Source organism: Pollicipes pollicipes, unplaced genomic scaffold (genome assembly GCF_011947565.3).
Source record: "Pollicipes pollicipes isolate AB1234 unplaced genomic scaffold, Ppol_2.1 Scaffold_2555;HRSCAF=2994_pilon_pilon_pilon, whole genome shotgun sequence".
NCBI classification, from domain to species: Eukaryota; Metazoa; Arthropoda; class Thecostraca; order Pollicipedomorpha; family Pollicipedidae; genus Pollicipes; species Pollicipes pollicipes.
In genome coordinates this window covers 27,522,927-27,541,113 of record NW_023596136.1, presented here as the reverse complement: position 1 = coordinate 27,541,113, position 18,187 = coordinate 27,522,927, and the positions used below count along the sequence as shown (strand labels likewise).

At 55.6% G+C, this 18,187-nt stretch overlaps 2 protein-coding genes across 2 annotated transcripts; both read left to right on the top strand.

Annotated features, from left to right (window-relative positions):
* Window positions 1-693: 693 nt before the first annotated feature.
* On the top strand, window positions 694-10,448 carry LOC119099797 (protein stoned-A-like). The gene is made up of 4 exons (XM_037222879.1): window positions 694-742; window positions 7,145-8,013; window positions 9,771-9,896; window positions 10,068-10,448. The coding sequence occupies exons 2-4, from the start codon at window positions 7,162-7,164 to the stop codon at window positions 10,446-10,448; spliced, it is 1,359 nt and encodes a 452-aa protein (XP_037078774.1). The 5' UTR covers window positions 694-742; window positions 7,145-7,161.
* Window positions 10,449-10,777: 329 nt separating this feature from the next.
* Window positions 10,778-17,919, top strand: LOC119099788 (protein stoned-B). The gene is made up of 11 exons (XM_037222870.1): window positions 10,778-10,967; window positions 11,944-12,922; window positions 13,022-13,194; window positions 14,136-14,284; window positions 14,559-14,682; window positions 15,251-15,375; window positions 15,808-15,908; window positions 16,259-16,468; window positions 16,849-16,890; window positions 17,510-17,635; window positions 17,788-17,919. Exons 1-11 carry the CDS (start codon window positions 10,825-10,827, stop codon window positions 17,917-17,919), a joined length of 2,304 nt encoding a protein of 767 aa, XP_037078765.1. The 5' UTR covers window positions 10,778-10,824.
* Window positions 17,920-18,187: the final 268 nt, after the last annotated feature.

The following is an 18,187-nucleotide window of genomic DNA, read 5'->3' as shown; positions in this document are numbered from 1 at the left end:
GGCGCTTCATGGTCTGTCCATGGTGCGATCAGCTGCCTTGACGTCAGCAGTTCCTGCCACGATCCGGTGAGGACTATAGCGAAATATCGGCCGCCGGGAAGGACCGCAGTGGCCCCAGCGAGCCGCTGGTGATTTCTGCTGCATTTCGTCTCTTAGATGGTGCGCCGGTGCCATTTCGGTCGCTAACAGTTGCGTGGGCTGGTCCGTCGAAGCCACGGCGGGGCGAGTCATTTATATTGACTATCCGGCGACTGCAAGGGGAATGAGCCGGCTCCCGGTCCGCGCTGGCGGGCAGAGCGGGCACTCGGAGTGCACTCGGGCGGCGAACTGACAGCGTCTTTGCTGCCACTCCTGCGGTCGGCGCCTCCCACACTGCAGCTGCAGTGAGTGACGAGTCAAGGATGGCCTCTGCCGTCGCCGCAGTGGCCGCCAGGCGATGATGGCCACGACGCGCCGGTTCTCGTGTGGGCGGCGAGGCGGCGAGTGCCCCGCCCCCTCCCGCGCCGGCGGGGGCCGGCGCCCGGCGAGGCCGACAGTTGACCCGGCCGCCGCCAGATGTCGGGCCGGCAGCCGAGTGGCGCCGCCACGGCCCCGGTCACCGGTCAATACCGGCGAGCGTGCGCAGGCCGGCGCGCGGCCGACGGGCCGGGGCCGGCGAACCGCCGCCGGCGCCGACTGGTGCCGACGTCGCGGCCGCGCCCGACACGCTCCGCGTCTCGCGCCGAAACATGCCCAGGTACAGGTACGTGCCCCTCCACTCTGACCCCAGGCTCCGGAACGGGCTGCATGGTTACGTGCCACCACCGGGGTCTGGTGTCAGCTGGAGCACTTGCGGTGCCTGCGCGGATTTACCAGACTTCGAAGTGTTGGCGGACTGAAATACTTGGAACGAATGCTAGCTAGGACCGACATTCAAAGCACGGAGGTTTTTGATCGTCTTCGGACGCGATCGTCGTTCAGAAAGTTGCCGTATTTGGTGATGATAATGTGAGTATGCATATCTTGTTAAAGTTTCAAGAAAATCGTCCCAAAGTATTGTGGAATGTAGGATATTGGTTTCTCTTGGACTTTAAAAGGTTTTGTTTTTTAACCAAATAACATTGTCGATGGTTGGGAGCCCGATTTAAACACATATCTATCCTGCCTGCAAAGGGCTTTTTATGCTTACGTATTACTTGTCCAGGCTTTGAGATGATATCACCCTTCTGTACTGTGCAAAATGTATATGTGCTGATATCAACTTCGTCGGTTCCAACTTGCTCTGCTGCGGTATCGTTTCCCGTTTATCGACTCCTAGAAAGCGGCTGTAGACGGCATATCGCGGCTGGTGTGCTCCGGGCGAACCACCCGCTCTGCGGCCATTGGCGGGCATGTTTCGGCGTTATGAGGGGCTCCATTTCCGCCCCGATCCGGCGATCGGCCGCCGGGGTGGGGCGGCAGGCTTCCTCCAATGGAGGACGGCGCCGGGGTCGTGGCCGCCCAGATCCGCCCCGTCCGGCAGAGCCGGCCGAGTCCTAACCACCGCTGGCTATGAATTGGTTAGCGACGCGCCGATCGATGAATTCTGGGCTCGCGCCTGTTTGGAGCAGAGCCTTGGGATCGGTTATGGAGTCGGCGGGAACTTGCGGCGCAGTCTACCACCAGCGACAGGACAGTCTGGCGTTCAGCGGAACAGTCTACCTCCCAGTTGACTTCTGCTCTGCCATCTGTTATTCGGCTGAGCAAGCACGAGCGCCGCTTTGGTGCTGCATGGGCCGATGAATGATGTGCGAAAACTGCGCCGACGCAGTCTTTCGTAGTTATGCAATCTCAGTGATACTGAATTTAGGTTTACATTCGTAACGTCCGCGTTATCTGTCCTGCATGGCTCCACCCCGCCTTCCACGACCGCTCCCGTTCCCGATTGTGTCAACGATGTTCGCATGACATCGGTAACACGGCCGGCACTTGGTGCACACACCACATCAGAGCTCGTGGCCGTATTTTGGGCTAAACGTTATTGCTAGTGACACTGATCCTGGCTTCACGGCAATGATCTCGACCACAGCGCAGCCAGGGGTCCATGTTACGACGACCCCGGTTGTGCGCCACGGCCTCCTCGCGTGCAAATGACTTACTTCCAGTGAGCGAATCGAGCGGAACGTGACCTGCTGACACTTCTGTGTCAAAGAACGCAGGCCGCACCAAAGCAGTATGTAACGCTCCTGTTTTCAAGAAAATGGGCGAGACACAGTTGTTTTGGAACGGAAGGCTGCCAGTCTGCACTCATTCGTAGAATTAGCCACCAGTTGCAGTTATGCTTTGCTGAGGATAACGAGTAAAGCATTGTATAATTCTGAATATGGTTTATCGGCAGGTACTATGAAGCCCTCACTGCAAAATGCGCGGGGGAAGCCCTCCCCATCCACTTACAAATGGATGGTTGGCCCTCACTGTGCAAACGAGAGGCAGATTAAACCCTATCACAAACAGCGTTCTCCGACGACGGTCAAACAATGGCGGAAAGCGCACTAGAAATCTGGCGATCAGATAAAGACGCATCCTAGCGTGCGTTACAATTCATCTGTGAATTACAGTTCCGAAGGTTGGGCCGAGGTGAGAGACCAGAGTCTTGTTAGATCAGATAAATATTACATTCGGGATCGCAATGAACAGTCCGGGAAAACAGCTCGACATTATACTAAGAAGGCTTAACAGTGCCGTCGACAATACTTGTGGTGTCCAGTATCTATACTCTCTCATGTCCGGCAGGTACTATGTTCATATCCTTAGCCGTTTTGTACAGTTTTATGAACCTGCTAAACCCAAAGGTGAAAGGGTAAAGGGGTGAAAACCGAGGATGTAAAACATAAAACGTTACGCAAATGAGAATGAGATACCGGTATTTGACGTCACATTTCATTGCTTCCAACTTGAATATTGTAATATAACCCATTGTTCAAATATTCGTTGCAAGCAAATATTTTAGAAAGGTGTTCATGGGCGAATGGAATTAGGATCAACAATTTTAGCTCGTGCGTAATCGTGATTTTTCACAATATTATTTGGTTCACGGTATCACAGTCGAATCACAGTATTATTGGGGGGGTATTTATAGCATATATAGTACTATAAATTTATATTATATATATATATATATATATATATATATATATATATATATATATATATACTATATAATCGTAAAGGGCCAGGACATTACAATCTTTCGGTGCACATGCATGATTCTGAAATCCCAGGATCGAGGGGAGTTGCTGCATCGCTCTAGGAAGGAAAAGATCCATTTCATCAACGCGCGTGTCATACAGATATGAAAGATCTCCGATAGGCAAAGAGCCTGGGCTAGAGAGAATCTTACCTCTAACGGTCTGACCTTCCCAATTGTTGCTGTAATCATCATTGCTTCACATAGCTGTAGAGTACAGCAATGTTACAGAATACCAAGGCACTGGAGTAAGTTTGATCGTACAGGTAACATTCTCCTTAATCCAGACCCTTCGGACATCCGAGATCATGCATGTCTCTGTGACACTCGTATTGACATCAGCAATTTTGTTCTGTATTAGAACAATGCAGCAATTCTTTCGACCTTAGAATCTTAGAATAACTTGGCGTTCACCAAATGGAGCCGCCATCGAATATCATGGGTTTTGCATATCCCCGATATATTGTAAGGTGGTGGGTTTCATGTGGATTCTAGAAGGTCTTCCGCAAGATTTTGTAGTTTTTTAAGCTGATTTGTTTACCTACAGGAAATCCTGCGCTCGTGTTAAACTGTGCAAACCATAACCACTAACTTACTTGTTGTACCCATTGCCCTGTCCATTAGGTTTTTACCTCTATTAGCTATGCGAGGATCTTACATGTTGTGATTATATATATATTATATATATATATATATATATATATATATATATTATATATATATAACTACGTATAACTGGGCTTGAAAGTGTCCAGCCTCCCTCTGTTAGGCGTCTTTGCGACAGGCCGTTCAAAAACCCGCTGTCGCCGAACTGATTCAAGATCACACGTGCCATTTTGGGATTTCACACTATGTTCTTGATTAATCGTAACTGGCCAGTCACAATAAAACAAGGTTGAATGGTTGAATTTCTTTGCAACGGATGGATGGCGAGGCTGACAACAAACTGCAGGATAGATACTAAGAGTGTTGCAACAGTTGCGTAGAATTTGGGACACATAAAGCTTATCAATATTTGTGTTGTTTGGATTGCAAAGAGCATGGCGTTGCTATTTGATTCCGTTTCGTATCAACCTGGCAAAAGGTAAGCCGGGAAAAGAGTTGAAATCAAAGGACAAAGATTTAAACCATTGTTTAGATAAGATAGTAGTAATATCCTTATTTCGTGGAGAAAAACCAGAAAAATAGAGGTTTTGATGGGTTGATATTTCAGCAATAGGCCTTTATCGAAACAATAGCAGAAATTGATTCTGCAGTATGATACCTCTAGACACATCTACAGAGAGATGTGTCTAGTGTGGTCCTTGGCATTATTGTCTACGGAATTCGCTTCTGCTATTGTTTCGATAAAGGCATGTTGCCGAAATATTAACCCATCTATACCTTCATTCTCCTGGTTTTTCCTGGGAATAGGACTATTACTACGGTCTTATCTGTGTGAATAATGCCCCTCGTAAATGCACCGAGCAGCAATTTTTTGTGCAGACGATTCTTTACCCGCGCGCACGTGATCAGCGCTACTCATCGGGCGTCTGGTGCTACGTGTTCAGATTCCGAATGTTCTCAAACCAAGAATGCTGCAGTCGCATATTGTCATTGCAAGTTCTCTGGCTGTATATGAGAAGTGCACTGCGTAGGGATTCTACGAGCGATTTCCAAGCGTTCCAGATACCTTAAAACTGCTCGATCAGTACATCAATGATTGACGAAGCTGCAAAGTCGTTTGGATGAAAGTTGCTCAGACTATATTGACAGGATTCATGAATCTCTGTCGCCACTTGGGGCGAAAGTGCAGTTCAGCTTGGCGGCCAGGGTGCCATTTTGATTCATCTATAGGCTATGCATAATTCACATGCTAAATTCGTGGCGTACAAAGTGAACTCAGCGGAAATTCGATGGTAAGTTCTGAAACTCTAGTATGGGCCTTGGAATTAGTGTCTAATTTCATGAAATTGTGATAAAGCCCTCCTCTTTTCAATCCTCTTCCGCTCTTTTTCCGTCATGCCGTCAATATTGCGATCGTTGAAACCCTCCTCTCTCCAAGCCTCTACCACTCACTTCCCGTCATACCGTTCAGACCGCAATCGTTGCGAATGCCGTGCTGGCAGTGTAGCGCCCCCATCCGTCCTGGCAGGTCTCATCAGTGGGCTGGGCCAGCCCGACCGGTGACGTCACGCTGACGTCACCGGTCGGGCGGCTGCGGCTTCCATCTTGGCCGACGGTGGCGAGCATCGGCGGCCGCCGGCCGGCCGCCGGCGATCGATGGTCCGACGGCGACCTGCCGGGACGAGGCCGCACAGTCGGCTCCCGTCCCCGCACCGGCTCCGGCTCCCAGTGTCGGACCCTGCCCCGACGTCGCTCCCGTCCCCTGGGAGTTGGCGCCCCTGCGCGGAACCGACGCCGTCGTCGGTGCTGGTTTTTGCCTCCTGTGTTTTTTGTACTGGTTACCGCCTCCTCTGCCGGTTTGCTACCCTTGTATTGACTTCATTCATTTGCATCGGCTTCTGCACTCTTGCCGCCGTGTCCTGCGTTGGCTACCGTCCCCTGTGCGTCTGCCGTTTCTCGCAACGGTTTCTGTTTTCTGTACTCGATCCCATTCCTCACGTTAACTTCTTTACTCTGACTATCACCTCTGACGCTCGCTCCCGTCCCTTTTATGTACCCCAGCAAGCAGAGCTCCTTGCACTGATTCAGGTAACATGCATCGATTAAAGTCCGTGTGCTGCCTGACGCCTCAGACGTCGGCTTCTGTCTCCTAATGTTGATTACCGTCATCATGAGGCTGCCGATCCATCTGTTGGCCTCCATCCTCATCCCTGCCATCGCCTCTCGCACTTACCGGCTTCCGTCTGGCGTTCCGTTTGCTGTATCTTGCAATGGATAACCCCGCCCAGCCTATATATCCCACCAGCCTTCCTGGTATTCTATTCGTACCAGGACCCCACAGAAAAACTGGGAACAAAGTGCGCGTGCAAAACTACCATCTACCACGCGAGAAGTACTTTGGAAATCGCATGTTGCCAGACAATATACTTGCGTACCTGAATTAAACTCTGGTGTTCTTGGATGTAGTGAATGGTTACTGACATGAGACCGGCAGTCTCAGCCGCATGCGATCAAAGTTTGGGGCACCCGAACGACGTCTGGTGCACGCGCGGCCCCCCCTCCAGACGTCTGACGCACTCGCGGCCTCTCCTCTAGACGTTTGGTGCACGCCCCCCCCCCCCCTGGACGTCTGACGAACGCGTGGCCCCTCCTCTAGAAGTCTGATGCACGCGCGGCCCCTCCTCCGGACGTTTGATTCATGCGCGAACCCCTCCTCCAGCACCACATATATGCATGGTTTGGTCGGCACGAGCTAGCGCACGCCGGCAGCCCCAGGGGGCGTTGGCGGACGGCACGCCGGCCGGCTCAGCTGGCCGTGGTGCCCAGGGGAGGGGTCAGTGTGGCCAGCCGACGGCGTCAGCGGCTGAGTCACCGCGTGACGTCGGCCGCCCCCGCCTCCGCCTCCGTCGGCAGGCGCCTGGTGCCGCCGGCCTGCGGCGCCAGTACGGGCCGCACTCGCCGACAGGCGCCACTGGAGGCGTGTCCAACATTGTCGTCTGCTCTTACATGGAGGGACGCAAACTCGAACGTCTTTTCATCATTCATGGATTATAAGACACAAGAACGACATTAAAACCCTTCAGCGTTCTCATATAAAACTCACCGACTGTTCAAACACTTCACCAGTTCAGTGCGGCAAAAAGTAGGATCAACAAAGCATAAGGCTTCGTATGTAGCCACATTGTTAAATTCATTTTCCTCAGGGCAAAGGCGCTGGAACTGCTTTAATACCAGGAACAGCACTAAATTAGTAAAAATGGGCTAGAATAGCATTAACTTTAAGAGCAGTCGTCATTGGCATAGTTTCCCATACTGTTTTCACCTTTGTTTCAGATCTTCCAAGTTAGGACATGTACAAGCTAACCAAAGGCATCAAGAAGAAAGTTAAGGGCAAGAAAAAACCCACCGAGGAGGAGCTCGAGCAGGAAGAGCTACGCCAATATCGTCTTGAAAAGCAGCGAGAGCGGGAGCAAAAGGAACAGGAGCAGAGAGAGCAGGCGCAGACCGAAGAGAGTGGCGAGGACCAGGAGGAAACAGAGGCGGCAGACCCAAACGCTGAGTCCAGCCAGCGGCAGGAGAAGTCGGCGCCCGAGTCGGACGAGTGGGCTAAATTTCGTGCTCTCACCTCTGGTGTTGACTCGGTCCTAAGCACCACCAAAGAGAGTCTTCAGACCATCAAGGAGACCAGCTATTTTATCAGGAAGAAGGCCGCAAAGGATCCCGAAGAAGGCAAGAGAGACGAGAAGCCGGCTGTTGCCGTCGCTAGCAAGCCAAAATGGGTAGACGTTGACGCGGGGGAAGAGGAAGAGGAAGCTGAAGAACCAGCCGCAGAGCCTGTAACAGCGCCGGTTGAAGAGCCCCCAAGATCACCGACACCTGAAAAGGTCGACTTAGAATTGGTGTTATCCGAGGTTGAGAAGCTCGAGCGTGCCCAGTATTTCGAGGAGGACGTGTTCAACACCGAGTACGTGGACGCGGTCACCAGCGGTGATATCAACTTCGCTGTTATACCGGATAGCCCGACCGAGGAGGGAGACGATCCGTTTGACACTTCGGTAGTCGATCAGGTGCTCCGCGAGACGCCAGAGCAGCAGAAAAGGAATAAACTAAAGGCGATCAAGCTAGGCAAGGCCGTTCAACTCTTGAGTGGAGCTCAGGAGGACGCTGAGAAGCCCGAGGAGGCGGAAGGCCCCGCTGAGGCTGTGCCGAAAAAATCGAGGCGCAGGGAAAGGGGCGTCTATAAACGACCAGGCTCTTTAGACTTATTAGATTCCTCTGAGGCATTCCGCTCCCCCAGAAAATCAAAATAACCTTGCCGAAGGAGTTTGTCAAGAACCCAAAGAAACACCAGCGAAAACACTTCTCGATGAGGACATCTGTGATGGCGGTGAGTTTGAGCTAAATTTAGCAGTAACTCCCGAATTCAGGAGCGCCCAAGTATCTTCCCCAGGTGACGAGGTTTCTGCCCAAGGGTCTCCCAACAAGCCGATAAGCTCGATTGTCAGCGAGTTCGAGACTGTTTCGGAGGTTCCCAGTGCAGGCAGCAACGAAGCGATCCTTACTGCTCAACCACCCGACGAGGACGACTGTGCGTTTGACTCCCTTGCGAATGAGTCGTTGCTCCGAGCTAAAGATCGCGAGGAGTTAATAGGCGACGACGATCCATTTGACACATCAGCAGCGAAGCAAATCCTTGGCGAAGACAAGGTGACAGAGGTCGCCGCAGACTTTGACGAGGACGACGTCAAGTTTGAAGCCGACTTTGGAGAGTGCAAACCAAAACCATCGCGCCCTCCGCCTCCTGTTATCATCACATCGCCCAAAAAGGAGCAACCAGATTTATTAACGTCAAACGAACATCACGACTACGAGCCCCTTCCCGAACCCATTAACTTCTGTGGGAAAGCAGAGAGCAAGCCAGAAGCTCTTGACGAAGAAGAAGAGGAGGTTGACCCATTCGACACCTCTGCTGCCGGTAAGCTGTGTGGTACTGAAATCAAGCTCCTTGAAGACGAACTTCTCAGCTCTTCCGAGGTCCTGCCACCTGCCCAAGTTCCAGCTCCTTTTGAAGCCGACGACTTCGACCCACGTGCAGGTGAAGAGAAGCCGGAGCCTGATCCTTTCGACACCTCGTTCGCCGGTGGGTTTGTCGCTCAACCTATCGTAGACGCGGAGCAGCTGCTGGCCTCAACACCGACACAGGATTCTACTCCTGTCTGCATACCTCCTCAGCAGTCACAAGACGCTGCCAACGAACCGGAGGTTGATCCGTTCGACACGTCGATCGCGGACACGTTCGGCAACGTCGAGTTGAAGGTTCTCGAAAGTGAACTGTTGAGCAACGCGTCACCTGCCGTTCCAGTGAACCTCGAGGGGCGACTTGATCTCTCGGCTACCAGTGCGCCGCCTCGGCCTCCACCTCCAGCGCTTCAGGTGAAGGCCAGCTTCGCGGTTTCCTTCGACGAGGAGCGGGAGCAAACAGCCGGCGCTACCGGAGCTCCTGACGCTCACACCCGTGGAAGAAGACGTCGCTCCGGTGGCCCTTGTGCCACAGCGGACGGACGACGAGTGCCCAGAGGAGGAACAGGATCCGTTTGACACCTCTATAGCTGATAAATTTGGTGCTGTTGAGGTGAACGTTTTGGAAAAGGAGCTTCTGGGAGCAACAGCCGCGCCAGTGGCAAAACAGCTGACAGACCTATTGCCCACTCTTGCAAACAAGCCGACTGCCGCCACCACCGACACGAGCGCCTCTGTTGTTTCGGCTGCAAACGAAACGATAGAAGAGATCGATCAGGAGCAGGACGTGTTTGACACGTCGCACGTCGAAGCGCTCGGCATCGCTAGCTCCTGCGAGACAGACGGAGGTCGTGTCACAAAACCGCGCTCGCTGCAAGTCTCGGAGAGCTCTGCTGCACTGTTGGCAACAACTCCGGAGGACCCGAACCCCCTGTTGCAGCCGAGCGCCCCGGGCCCTCACAGTCAGCTGCCGGCCGACGAGGATTTCGACCCGTTCGACACGTCCGCCGCCGACCAGTTCGGCCACACGGAGTTGCGCGTGCTCGAGAGCGAGCTAATCGGCGAGGTTTCGTGCACAAAGCAGCCGCCGCGGCCACCGCCACCCGTCCTCCGCGCGCCGTTCGCCGAGCCCGCGCCGCCGCGGCCGTCCGCCGACCAGCTGCTGGCTGTGTCACCGTCTGCCGAGCGGCTGCCGACCCTGCAGCCGTCAGCCGACGCGCCGCCGCCGCCTGTGCAGCTGTCGCCCGTAACGCTCGACCCGTTCGACACGTCGATCGCTGAGCGATACGGCACAACCGAGCTGCGCGTGCTCGAGCGCGAGTTCGCCGCCGCCGACGCGAGCCCAACGTCGGTGCTGAAGCGCTCCGTCAGTGATCCCGACTTTGACCCGCGCGGCGACGAGAAGGTTGCGCGCCCCGAGACGCCGCAGCTGGGGGTGAATCTGCTGGACTCGCAGCTGGGTGGCGGCCACCTGGTGCCGGTCCTGGCCGCCAGCGCCGTGTCGGAGACGGCGGACGAGGCCGAGCTTGCCGACCCGTTCGACACGAGCATCGCCGACAGCCTGCTGCCGGGCCAGGCTGAGCTCCAGGTGCTCGAGCGTGAGCTGCTCCAGTCGTGAGAGCCACCCCATCCGCCCTCCCGCGCACCCGGCCCACGTCACCATGGCGTCCGGCAACCCGTTCCTGGAGATGGCCGGCTTCGGTGGCTTCGAGACGCAGCAGCAGGACCAGGTGGTCCTCAGCAACCCGTTTATGGACGACGCGCCGCCGGCGGCCGTTGACAGTAACCCGTTCGGAGCCTTCCTCGCGTCCGCCGACGTGCCGCGGGTGGACTCCTGCGGAAACCCTTTCGCTGACGCGGCGCCGGCGCCGCTGCCGACGGTGAACGTGGCGGCGGCGGCTGCCGAGGACCTGCTGGACGGCCGGGCGCCGCCGCCGCCGCGGCCCCCGGTGCCGGAGGCCACGCGCCATCTGCTGGCCTCCGTCACCGGCCACATGGAGGCGGCCAGCGACTCGCTGTTTGGCCAGCTGAACAACGTGCGCACGCCGCGCCAGAGCCCGACGCACATGTCTCGCTCGCCGTCGCCGCCGCTCTTCGACGACGCAGCGCCGCCGCAAGACACCGACGTGGCCTTCAGGTGGGTGGTCGGCCATGGCGCGTGATCGCGCCATGTAATTTTGGTTCTGCGTGCTCGACGGCTGAGTGGAGCCAATGGCTGTCAATCAAACGACTCATTCGGTGGTGTGTGTGATTGCAGATCGACATTTGCCGTGTTAGTCGCCAGCGCATTGTTCTTGATTTAACTTCAACGGACTCGAGCCTGACTTTGATTAGTACCGTGCGAGTTTGATTCAGAATTTGATTGCAGGCAGCACAGCGCAACTTAGTGCCAAATCTAATTTTGAGTTAGACATGACTCAAAGCTGCAAGTAAATCTCATAGGCTGATTTTGTCGACCAAACTTAGAGATAAGCCGTTCTCTGTGCTTCAAAAACCAAATGGGGCATCTATGCAACTATATATACATATATAGTATATATTTCATGTTTATGGCAGCATGAATGACGATAACGTAATACGTAGCGACTGGAACTACTATATATGTATATATGTGTGCATAGTGTGCATTTTGCACAAACGGTGTGTGCATTTCGCACACACCGTTTGTGCGAAAGCCAGTACTTTACTTTGTATATATTTCTATTGGATCCAACTGAACAATAACTTGGTTGATTGGCTAACTTTGACTCATAAGGCAATGTTAAGGAGTTGATCCCACCATGATTCAAGGCAAATCTAACTTGTCCTCGAGCCAATTTGGGCCCCAATTGGATACAGACACAGGTCTTGTCACGTGGTGCGCAAATTAAGCCTGCATCATTTTTTGTTGTTGTATTTCTTAGTTGCTAAATTCTTTCACCACTAATTTTTGTCTTCAGTTTTACGTAGAGTATTAGAAGCCACTGTATGCTTTGCATAGAAGCCATACATTATACTTTTACGCCGCCATCTCGGATCTGCTTTTAAGTTAGACGTCTTCGCTATTTCTCGTTTTGACGTGTCATGCCTGCCTGCCTGCTCTACGATAACGGACAGCCCGCGTTCGCCCCCAGCGCGGCGTTCGGCCAAACCGTGGAGGAGCTGAGTGATCACGAGGATGCGCGAGCTGCGAGTCCGGCTCAGCCGGCGGAGATCGATCTCTGGGATTCAGCTCCCGTGGCCAAGGCCAAGACCAATGACCAGATCCTGAGCCTGTTCAACGCGCCGTCCACACAGCAGCGCCAGGAGGTGGATCTGCTAAGCAGCTCGTTCCACGACGAAGCGCCGCCACCGCCACCAGAAAACCTTCTGGATGGACCGTTGCCGCCAACGCCGGTGGTCACCATTCTGGAAGGTTCTCCGATCAAGTCCAGCGTTCAGGCTCAGTCTGAGGATGCGCCACAGCCCGCGGCACCAGCTGCAACGGTCCCGGATGCCGAAGAAAAACAAGAGGAAGATGAGGGGGCTGCGCAGCTGGCGCCGCCACCGCCGCCAGCGGCCAAGCCGTCATCTCCCTCGGAGGAGGTGGCTCTGCGACCGCTGGAGCTGGAGCTGGACACGCCGGTGGTGACGCTGACCGAGTCGACAGTCGAGCCGCCGGAGGATCCGAGCAAGGCGCACACAGCGGCCGCCTTCATGGAGGAGTTCTGCTCGCCGGTAGTGCCGGCGTCCCACATCACGCCGCCGTCTCCGATGAGTCCAATCGGACCCTCGCCGCTACCGTCTGTGACCACCACACCCATCCTGGCGGAGGGCCCGCCTCCGGGCCAGTACCAGCCGTCTGTGCCGGCCGAAGAGGCCGCGCGGCCGCCTCCGCCGCCGCCGCCAGCACCGGAGCCGGTGCAGAAGCCAGCCCGCCCGCCGCCTCCGCCGCGGCCGCCTCTGCCCGGTCCCGCGATGCCGCCCGCCCCGCCAGTCTCCCCGTTCAGCGTCTTCGAGGCCGCGTCGGAGCCTCCCGCTGCCGACGTCTCGGCCTTCAGCCTCGGCCCGACGGTGACGCCCTCGGCGCCGCTGCCGTCGCCGCTGAGCCTCTTCGACACGCCTCCGGCGTCGGCGGGGCCGCCGCCGGCGGCGCTGGACCTGTTCTCAGCGCCGCCAGAGGCGCCGGCGGTGCCGCGACGCGCGCCGCCGCCGGCGCCACCGCGCCGCCAGCCGCCGCCCTCGCCCAATCCGTTCCTGGACACGGCGGAGGCTGAGGCCGGGGCAGCGCCGGAGGACGCGTTTGACGCGTTCGCGGCACGCTTCGAGAAGGCGGCGGACGAGACGGTCGCTGCTGACCCGTTCGATCCGTTCGCTGGTGCCGCCGGAGCAACGGAGTCGAAAGCGTCAGGTAATCTCAGACGAAACCATCCAATATTTATATTGCGCTGGGAACACATCATGATAAATATGATGAATAAATAAGCCCTCCCAGCACGCTGAAAAATGGCGTGCTTAGTGTACTCATCTATCGTTTACCGCACAGACTGCTTAAAAACGAACGAACGTTCGATTACGGTCTCGTTTAGGCAGTCCTGGATGCATCATCCCTCAACCTTCGTTAGCCTAGCCCTGCCAACACACGCATCTGACCACTGGACTGTTCCTTGCGGCCGTTTCAGCGTGGGGTTCTTCCGAGGGTGCAACGGCGGCGGCGTCAGGCCAGATGGGCTTTGAGGACTCGGCGTTTGACTCGTTCCTATCGATGACGGCGCCGCCGCCGGTGCCGCAGTCGACCCCGGCCCGCGCCGCCAGCAAACAACACTCAGAAGACGAGCAGACCGACCTCAACGTTGTCATACGGTCAGCAGGCGCACTGACGGGCCTGGTGCGGTCGTGGTCAGCGAGTCCCGTCTTGCCGCTGTCAAAAGTGTTGGGATTTGTCAGATGTCTGTTGTTTTAAAAAGGCCGGTGTCCATCCGATGTGGGTGCATCTCAGCGGCATAACCAGGATTTTGCCTAAGAGCGGACCAAATCAGGCCGTAAGGGTCCCTTTCAGTCAAGTGGGATCTTTGTCGATAGCCATGCGTTTGTATTTGAAGAACCTTTTTACGCTCGGGATCCTATGTTGATGCCCCGGTTCGGTATTCTTATGTTTAGAAACCCTACGTGCGTCTTAAACTGCCACATCAGAACTGGGGCCTTCTGCCCCAGGGCGGCCCCGCCACCTCCAGGGTGAAAGGGCGACCCCTAAACTCACCCTTGGCTACGTCACTGCGCACTGTGTGGTGACTTCGCTGTGGGAGCTGGCGAGCAGAACTGACGGACGTGGTCTGTCCCCCGGCAGGCCGCAGCAGGATTGGGTCTCCCAGTCGCAGGTGCCGACGCTGGCGCCGCCGCCGCGACCGGCTGTCGCCGCCTTCCAGGACAACGCCAGCATCAACCCATTCGCCAGCGCTGCCATGGACCTCAACCTGGAGCTGGCGCAAGCCAAAGGTCAGTGTAGGATCAATGCCCACCGCTGTCTGTTCACAGGATATTGCTCCTGACAGTGCGACCGCGAAATACTCGTGTGTGCTGAAGGGCGTGTTAATTAAACGCTCGGAGCGACCTGCCGCTTCATATATAGCGTGACAGGACAAACACAAATACAGAGGCTGGAAGTCGCGTGGCGAGCGGAGGTCAGCTGAGTCTAACGCGGCGCCGACGGTCGCAGTGGAGCGGCCGGGGCCCGGGCCGGAGCCCGAGCCGGAGGCGGGCAGCGGGCCAGCCACGCCGCTCTTCGACGACGACATCTCGCAGCCGCTGGAGCCGTTCCCGCGCACCGTCTGGGAAACGGCCGAGTTCGACATGTTCCTGCGTCAGCCTAACAAGAAGAAGATCACCGGGCAGCGGTGAGCGGCGCGCGCGGTCTCCCACGGCCGGCTGAGTCGGGCGCTGGAGCTAGAGGGGGGGGGGGGGGAGGGGGGTCGGGTGCGCTCACGCGTCATTTATCCATAACTCAACCGCTGGCCGCACTTATGAACGTGGGCGTTGATCGATGCCACTGCGAATATAAGCGTCGATGTCTTTTTATTCCTGGGCCACGAAAACGCGTCGTAAAGCTGTGAGTAATGCATGTGCGTGAGCAGAATCTACTCTTCCAAATGGAGGACGTGTGCGTTATGTAATTCCGCTGCTCGAGTCTGGGGCTCGAAATTTGAACCGTTCAGAACCTGGCTGAACAAACGAGCTTCGTTGCGGGCAAAATAGTATCAACAACGTAATGAATCGCAGCGTCTTAAAACAACCAAAGCGTCAACAACTTTTCCATATCAGGGGCATTTGGCACACTCCCTATGTCTTCAGCAATGTAACTGAAGTTCAAAAGAATTGCGACGCATGAAATTCACAAGAAACCAGCAGTGTAGTGGGTATTGTTGAGCCGTTGAACGCCCCTGACCACTTCAATGTATGCTGCAGCTTTTGGAAGAAGATATTTGTTCGGCTGGCCGACAACGCCGTGCTGCAGCTGTTCCACGACCGCAAGGACGCCGACCCCTTCCAGGAGCTGCCGCTGCAGGCGTGCTACTCGGTCTCAGATGTCGGTGAGTGGCCGCGGCTGGGTCAGCGACTTGGAGGGGAGTGGTAGATCCCAGAGCACTGATGTGGCAAGTACATAATGATTGAATTCTGGTTTTTAAGATGTCATGATCCTAGTCATGACGTCACGATGAATGTCATGACGCATTTGAAGAGAGAGCGCGTGGTCATCTGCCTGGATAACCCATGAAAGCGTCCGATGGCATTATCCAAAAGACGTACAAGAGGACCATACTCTCGGTCCCTCATTAGGTCTTCTGGGCACTGACATCGGAAATTGTATGATCATGCACAGTACACTCAAATCTTGCTGCTCGCGTTCGGTGTCAGCCATATTTCCAGCGTTTCACGGTCCTTTCGATTATAGCGTCTGCGTTGTATTTGATTCAAGCAATCATAGGTTTTTGTGTGGTCTTCATTCGAGCGGTATTTTGCAGGTGCTCAGCAGTATGATCAGTACGGTAAAATATTCACCGTAAAGCTGCAATATATCTTCTACAAGGAGCGACCCGGTGTTCGTCCAGGGCAAATGACGAAGGTAACCTACGGCACCGATAACAAGCAAGGGATGAAAGCCCTACGCTGGAGTAACCGTTGTGCCTTCGTAGGGTGAGGCGTTCTGGTCTCCACCGATTCTAACAATCATTCACTCGCGGCGCGGTTACGTACCATATTTAAATGATTCTTACAAACGCTTCTGTGCGCAAGAGCAGAAGCGGGCGACCGATCGCAAGCCTCAATGTAATCTGCAACCGTCACGCTCTGTACCATCCCGATGTAGGTCTCCACCTCTATCACCGGCTCTCACTCACGCCGATTGCCCCGGCTAGTGTCAGCTTCGGCTGGCCCGCTGGCATAACACCTGACATCCGACACCCGCCGCGACAGGCTGAGCGCATCACGAAGAAGATCGGCCAGTTCGCCATCTCCGCCTGGGAGGGCGACTACGACCGGGTCAAGGAGTTCGCCAGCGACGTGCGGAAGCTGGGCATGCCGGTGGAGCACGCGCCTCAGATCTCCCAGCTGCTCAAGCTGGGCACGCAGCAGTACGAGGATGTCAAGAGATTCGCCTCCTACGTCGAGGAAACCTTGTTTCATGTAGGTCATTGGAGGAGGCAGTGCGCACCTGTCGCATCGATGTTTTACATGGTGCCAACCAAACGCACGATGGAAGATATTTCATCACTCGAAATCCATGGCGAAAATTACAACCGACAATGAGCAATCTCTTTCCAGCTATACACTGCACCCGGTATCGATTCCAACTTTCGTCGAACTTAATCGGCTGTGAGCGCATCGGCGGCGGCACCAGCTGTCGCTGCCGGCCGGCCGGACCGGCACGGGGCATGACTTCTGCTGATCGCATCGGCGGCGGCACCAGCTGTCGCTGCCGGCCGGCCGGACCGCACTGGAGCATGGCTTCTGCTGATCGGCGCCCCTCGGCCCGCAGGTGACGTGCACCGTGACCGGGCTCTCAGCTACATACTGAGGAGGTGCAGATCACGGGCGTGGACGAGGTGGTACCTGGAGCAGGACGTCACCGGCGCCGTTTACCCGACGCTGGCTCGGGGTGCGCCTCTTCTTCCTCGCCTTCCTCTCCGTGAGGCTGGGGCCGGCTCTGGCGGCCTCGCTCGCGACAGGCACGGCGCCGGTGACGTTTCGCTTGGTCCGCAGGGGATCCGGGGATGGTTCGGGTGTGTGCGGCTTGGTGCTCTTGGCGCAGTGGGCACAGCTGGAGGGCCTCAGTGTGTGCGGCACGCTATTTCTGGCTGGGCTGAGGGTTCGGTGGGTGCTGTTCGGTGCTCTTTGTCAATGGGATGTTTTCCTGTTTGCGCCTCGTTTCTATGGCTTAGTTCGTACGCCTCGGCACTTTCTGTTTGGTGGAGCTGTTCCGTATGTGCTGCTTGCTGCTCTTGGATCAGTATGATGACTCAGTGCACGGCTCGGGTGCTCTTTGGCGATTGGAGCGGTTCGATGCTGGTGGCTCGGTAGTCAAAGCTCAATACCAGTGTAGTGGCAGGCCTAAGTGATTACATTCGTGATGTTTACCAGATGCCGACGAAGCACACTGAGTGCTTAACATTACCTTGTGCAGGTATGCCTGATGTAGAGCTGGGAATCAACGACCTTCGGCGTCAGGGGAAAGAGGTGGTGGGACGCCATGACATCATTCCGGTGGCCACCGAGGAGTGGATCCGCCTCGAGGACGTCGAGTTCCACAACGCCATCGACCTGCAGGCTTTCAAGGAGTCGCAGATCCTGAAGGTGGGCCGTGTGACGTCATCGGTTGCAATATATTTGCAATGCTCGTCATATTGCGATTCCGGCATTTAAACGGTCGTCGGAATGCTAAATTTTACGAAAGATTGCTGTGCGCGTGCATTGTTATCTGACACCTAGCCGCTGATTTGTTCCAGTTTAAACCCCCTGACGGGTGCTACATTGAGCTGATGAGGTTTCGGGTTCGGCCGCCCAAGAGTCGAGAGCTGCCGCTGCAGGCCAAGATCAAGTACACCATCCTCCAGAACAAGGTGGGCGGGCGGGGCTGAGACGCCCAGCCCGGTGGCCGGGACACGTGGGGCGACATCGCACGTCACAGACCTTCCCCATCTGTGGGTGGTGGGCTGCCCATGCAAGACATTAATATAACAAGAGTCGATGTGGTTTTCCATTTCAGTGCAAAGCCACCGCAAATAGCATTGCATTTGCATTTGGTGATAGTTACATGTAAACACGGGGGTGTCGAAACTTAAAAACAGCATGGGTTCTCAGAAAATTAATGATTATTTTGGTCAGGTGATTAGCAACGTCATTTTA

What these genes read in the sequence shown, in the direction of transcription:
- LOC119099797 (XM_037222879.1), top strand. Translation starts at nt 7,162, where the DNA reads ATGTACAAGCTAACCAAAGGCATCAAGAAGAAAGTTAAGGGCAAGAAA. An exon ending in CGGAAGGCCCCGCTGAGGCT is followed by an intron (nt 8,014 to 9,770) that starts GTGCCGAAAAAA and finishes CCCCTGTTGCAG; the next exon opens with CCGAGCGCCCCGGGCCCTCA. An exon ending in AGAGCGAGCTAATCGGCGAG is followed by an intron (nt 9,897 to 10,067) that starts GTTTCGTGCACA and finishes CCGCCTGTGCAG; the next exon opens with CTGTCGCCCGTAACGCTCGA.
- LOC119099788 (XM_037222870.1), top strand. Translation starts at nt 10,825, where the DNA reads ATGGAGGCGGCCAGCGACTCGCTGTTTGGCCAGCTGAACAACGTGCGC. An exon ending in GACACCGACGTGGCCTTCAG is followed by an intron (nt 10,968 to 11,943) that starts GTGGGTGGTCGG and finishes GTTCGCCCCCAG; the next exon opens with CGCGGCGTTCGGCCAAACCG. An exon ending in TCACGGGCGTGGACGAGGTG is followed by an intron (nt 16,891 to 17,509) that starts GTACCTGGAGCA and finishes CTTCGGCGTCAG; the next exon opens with GGGAAAGAGGTGGTGGGACG.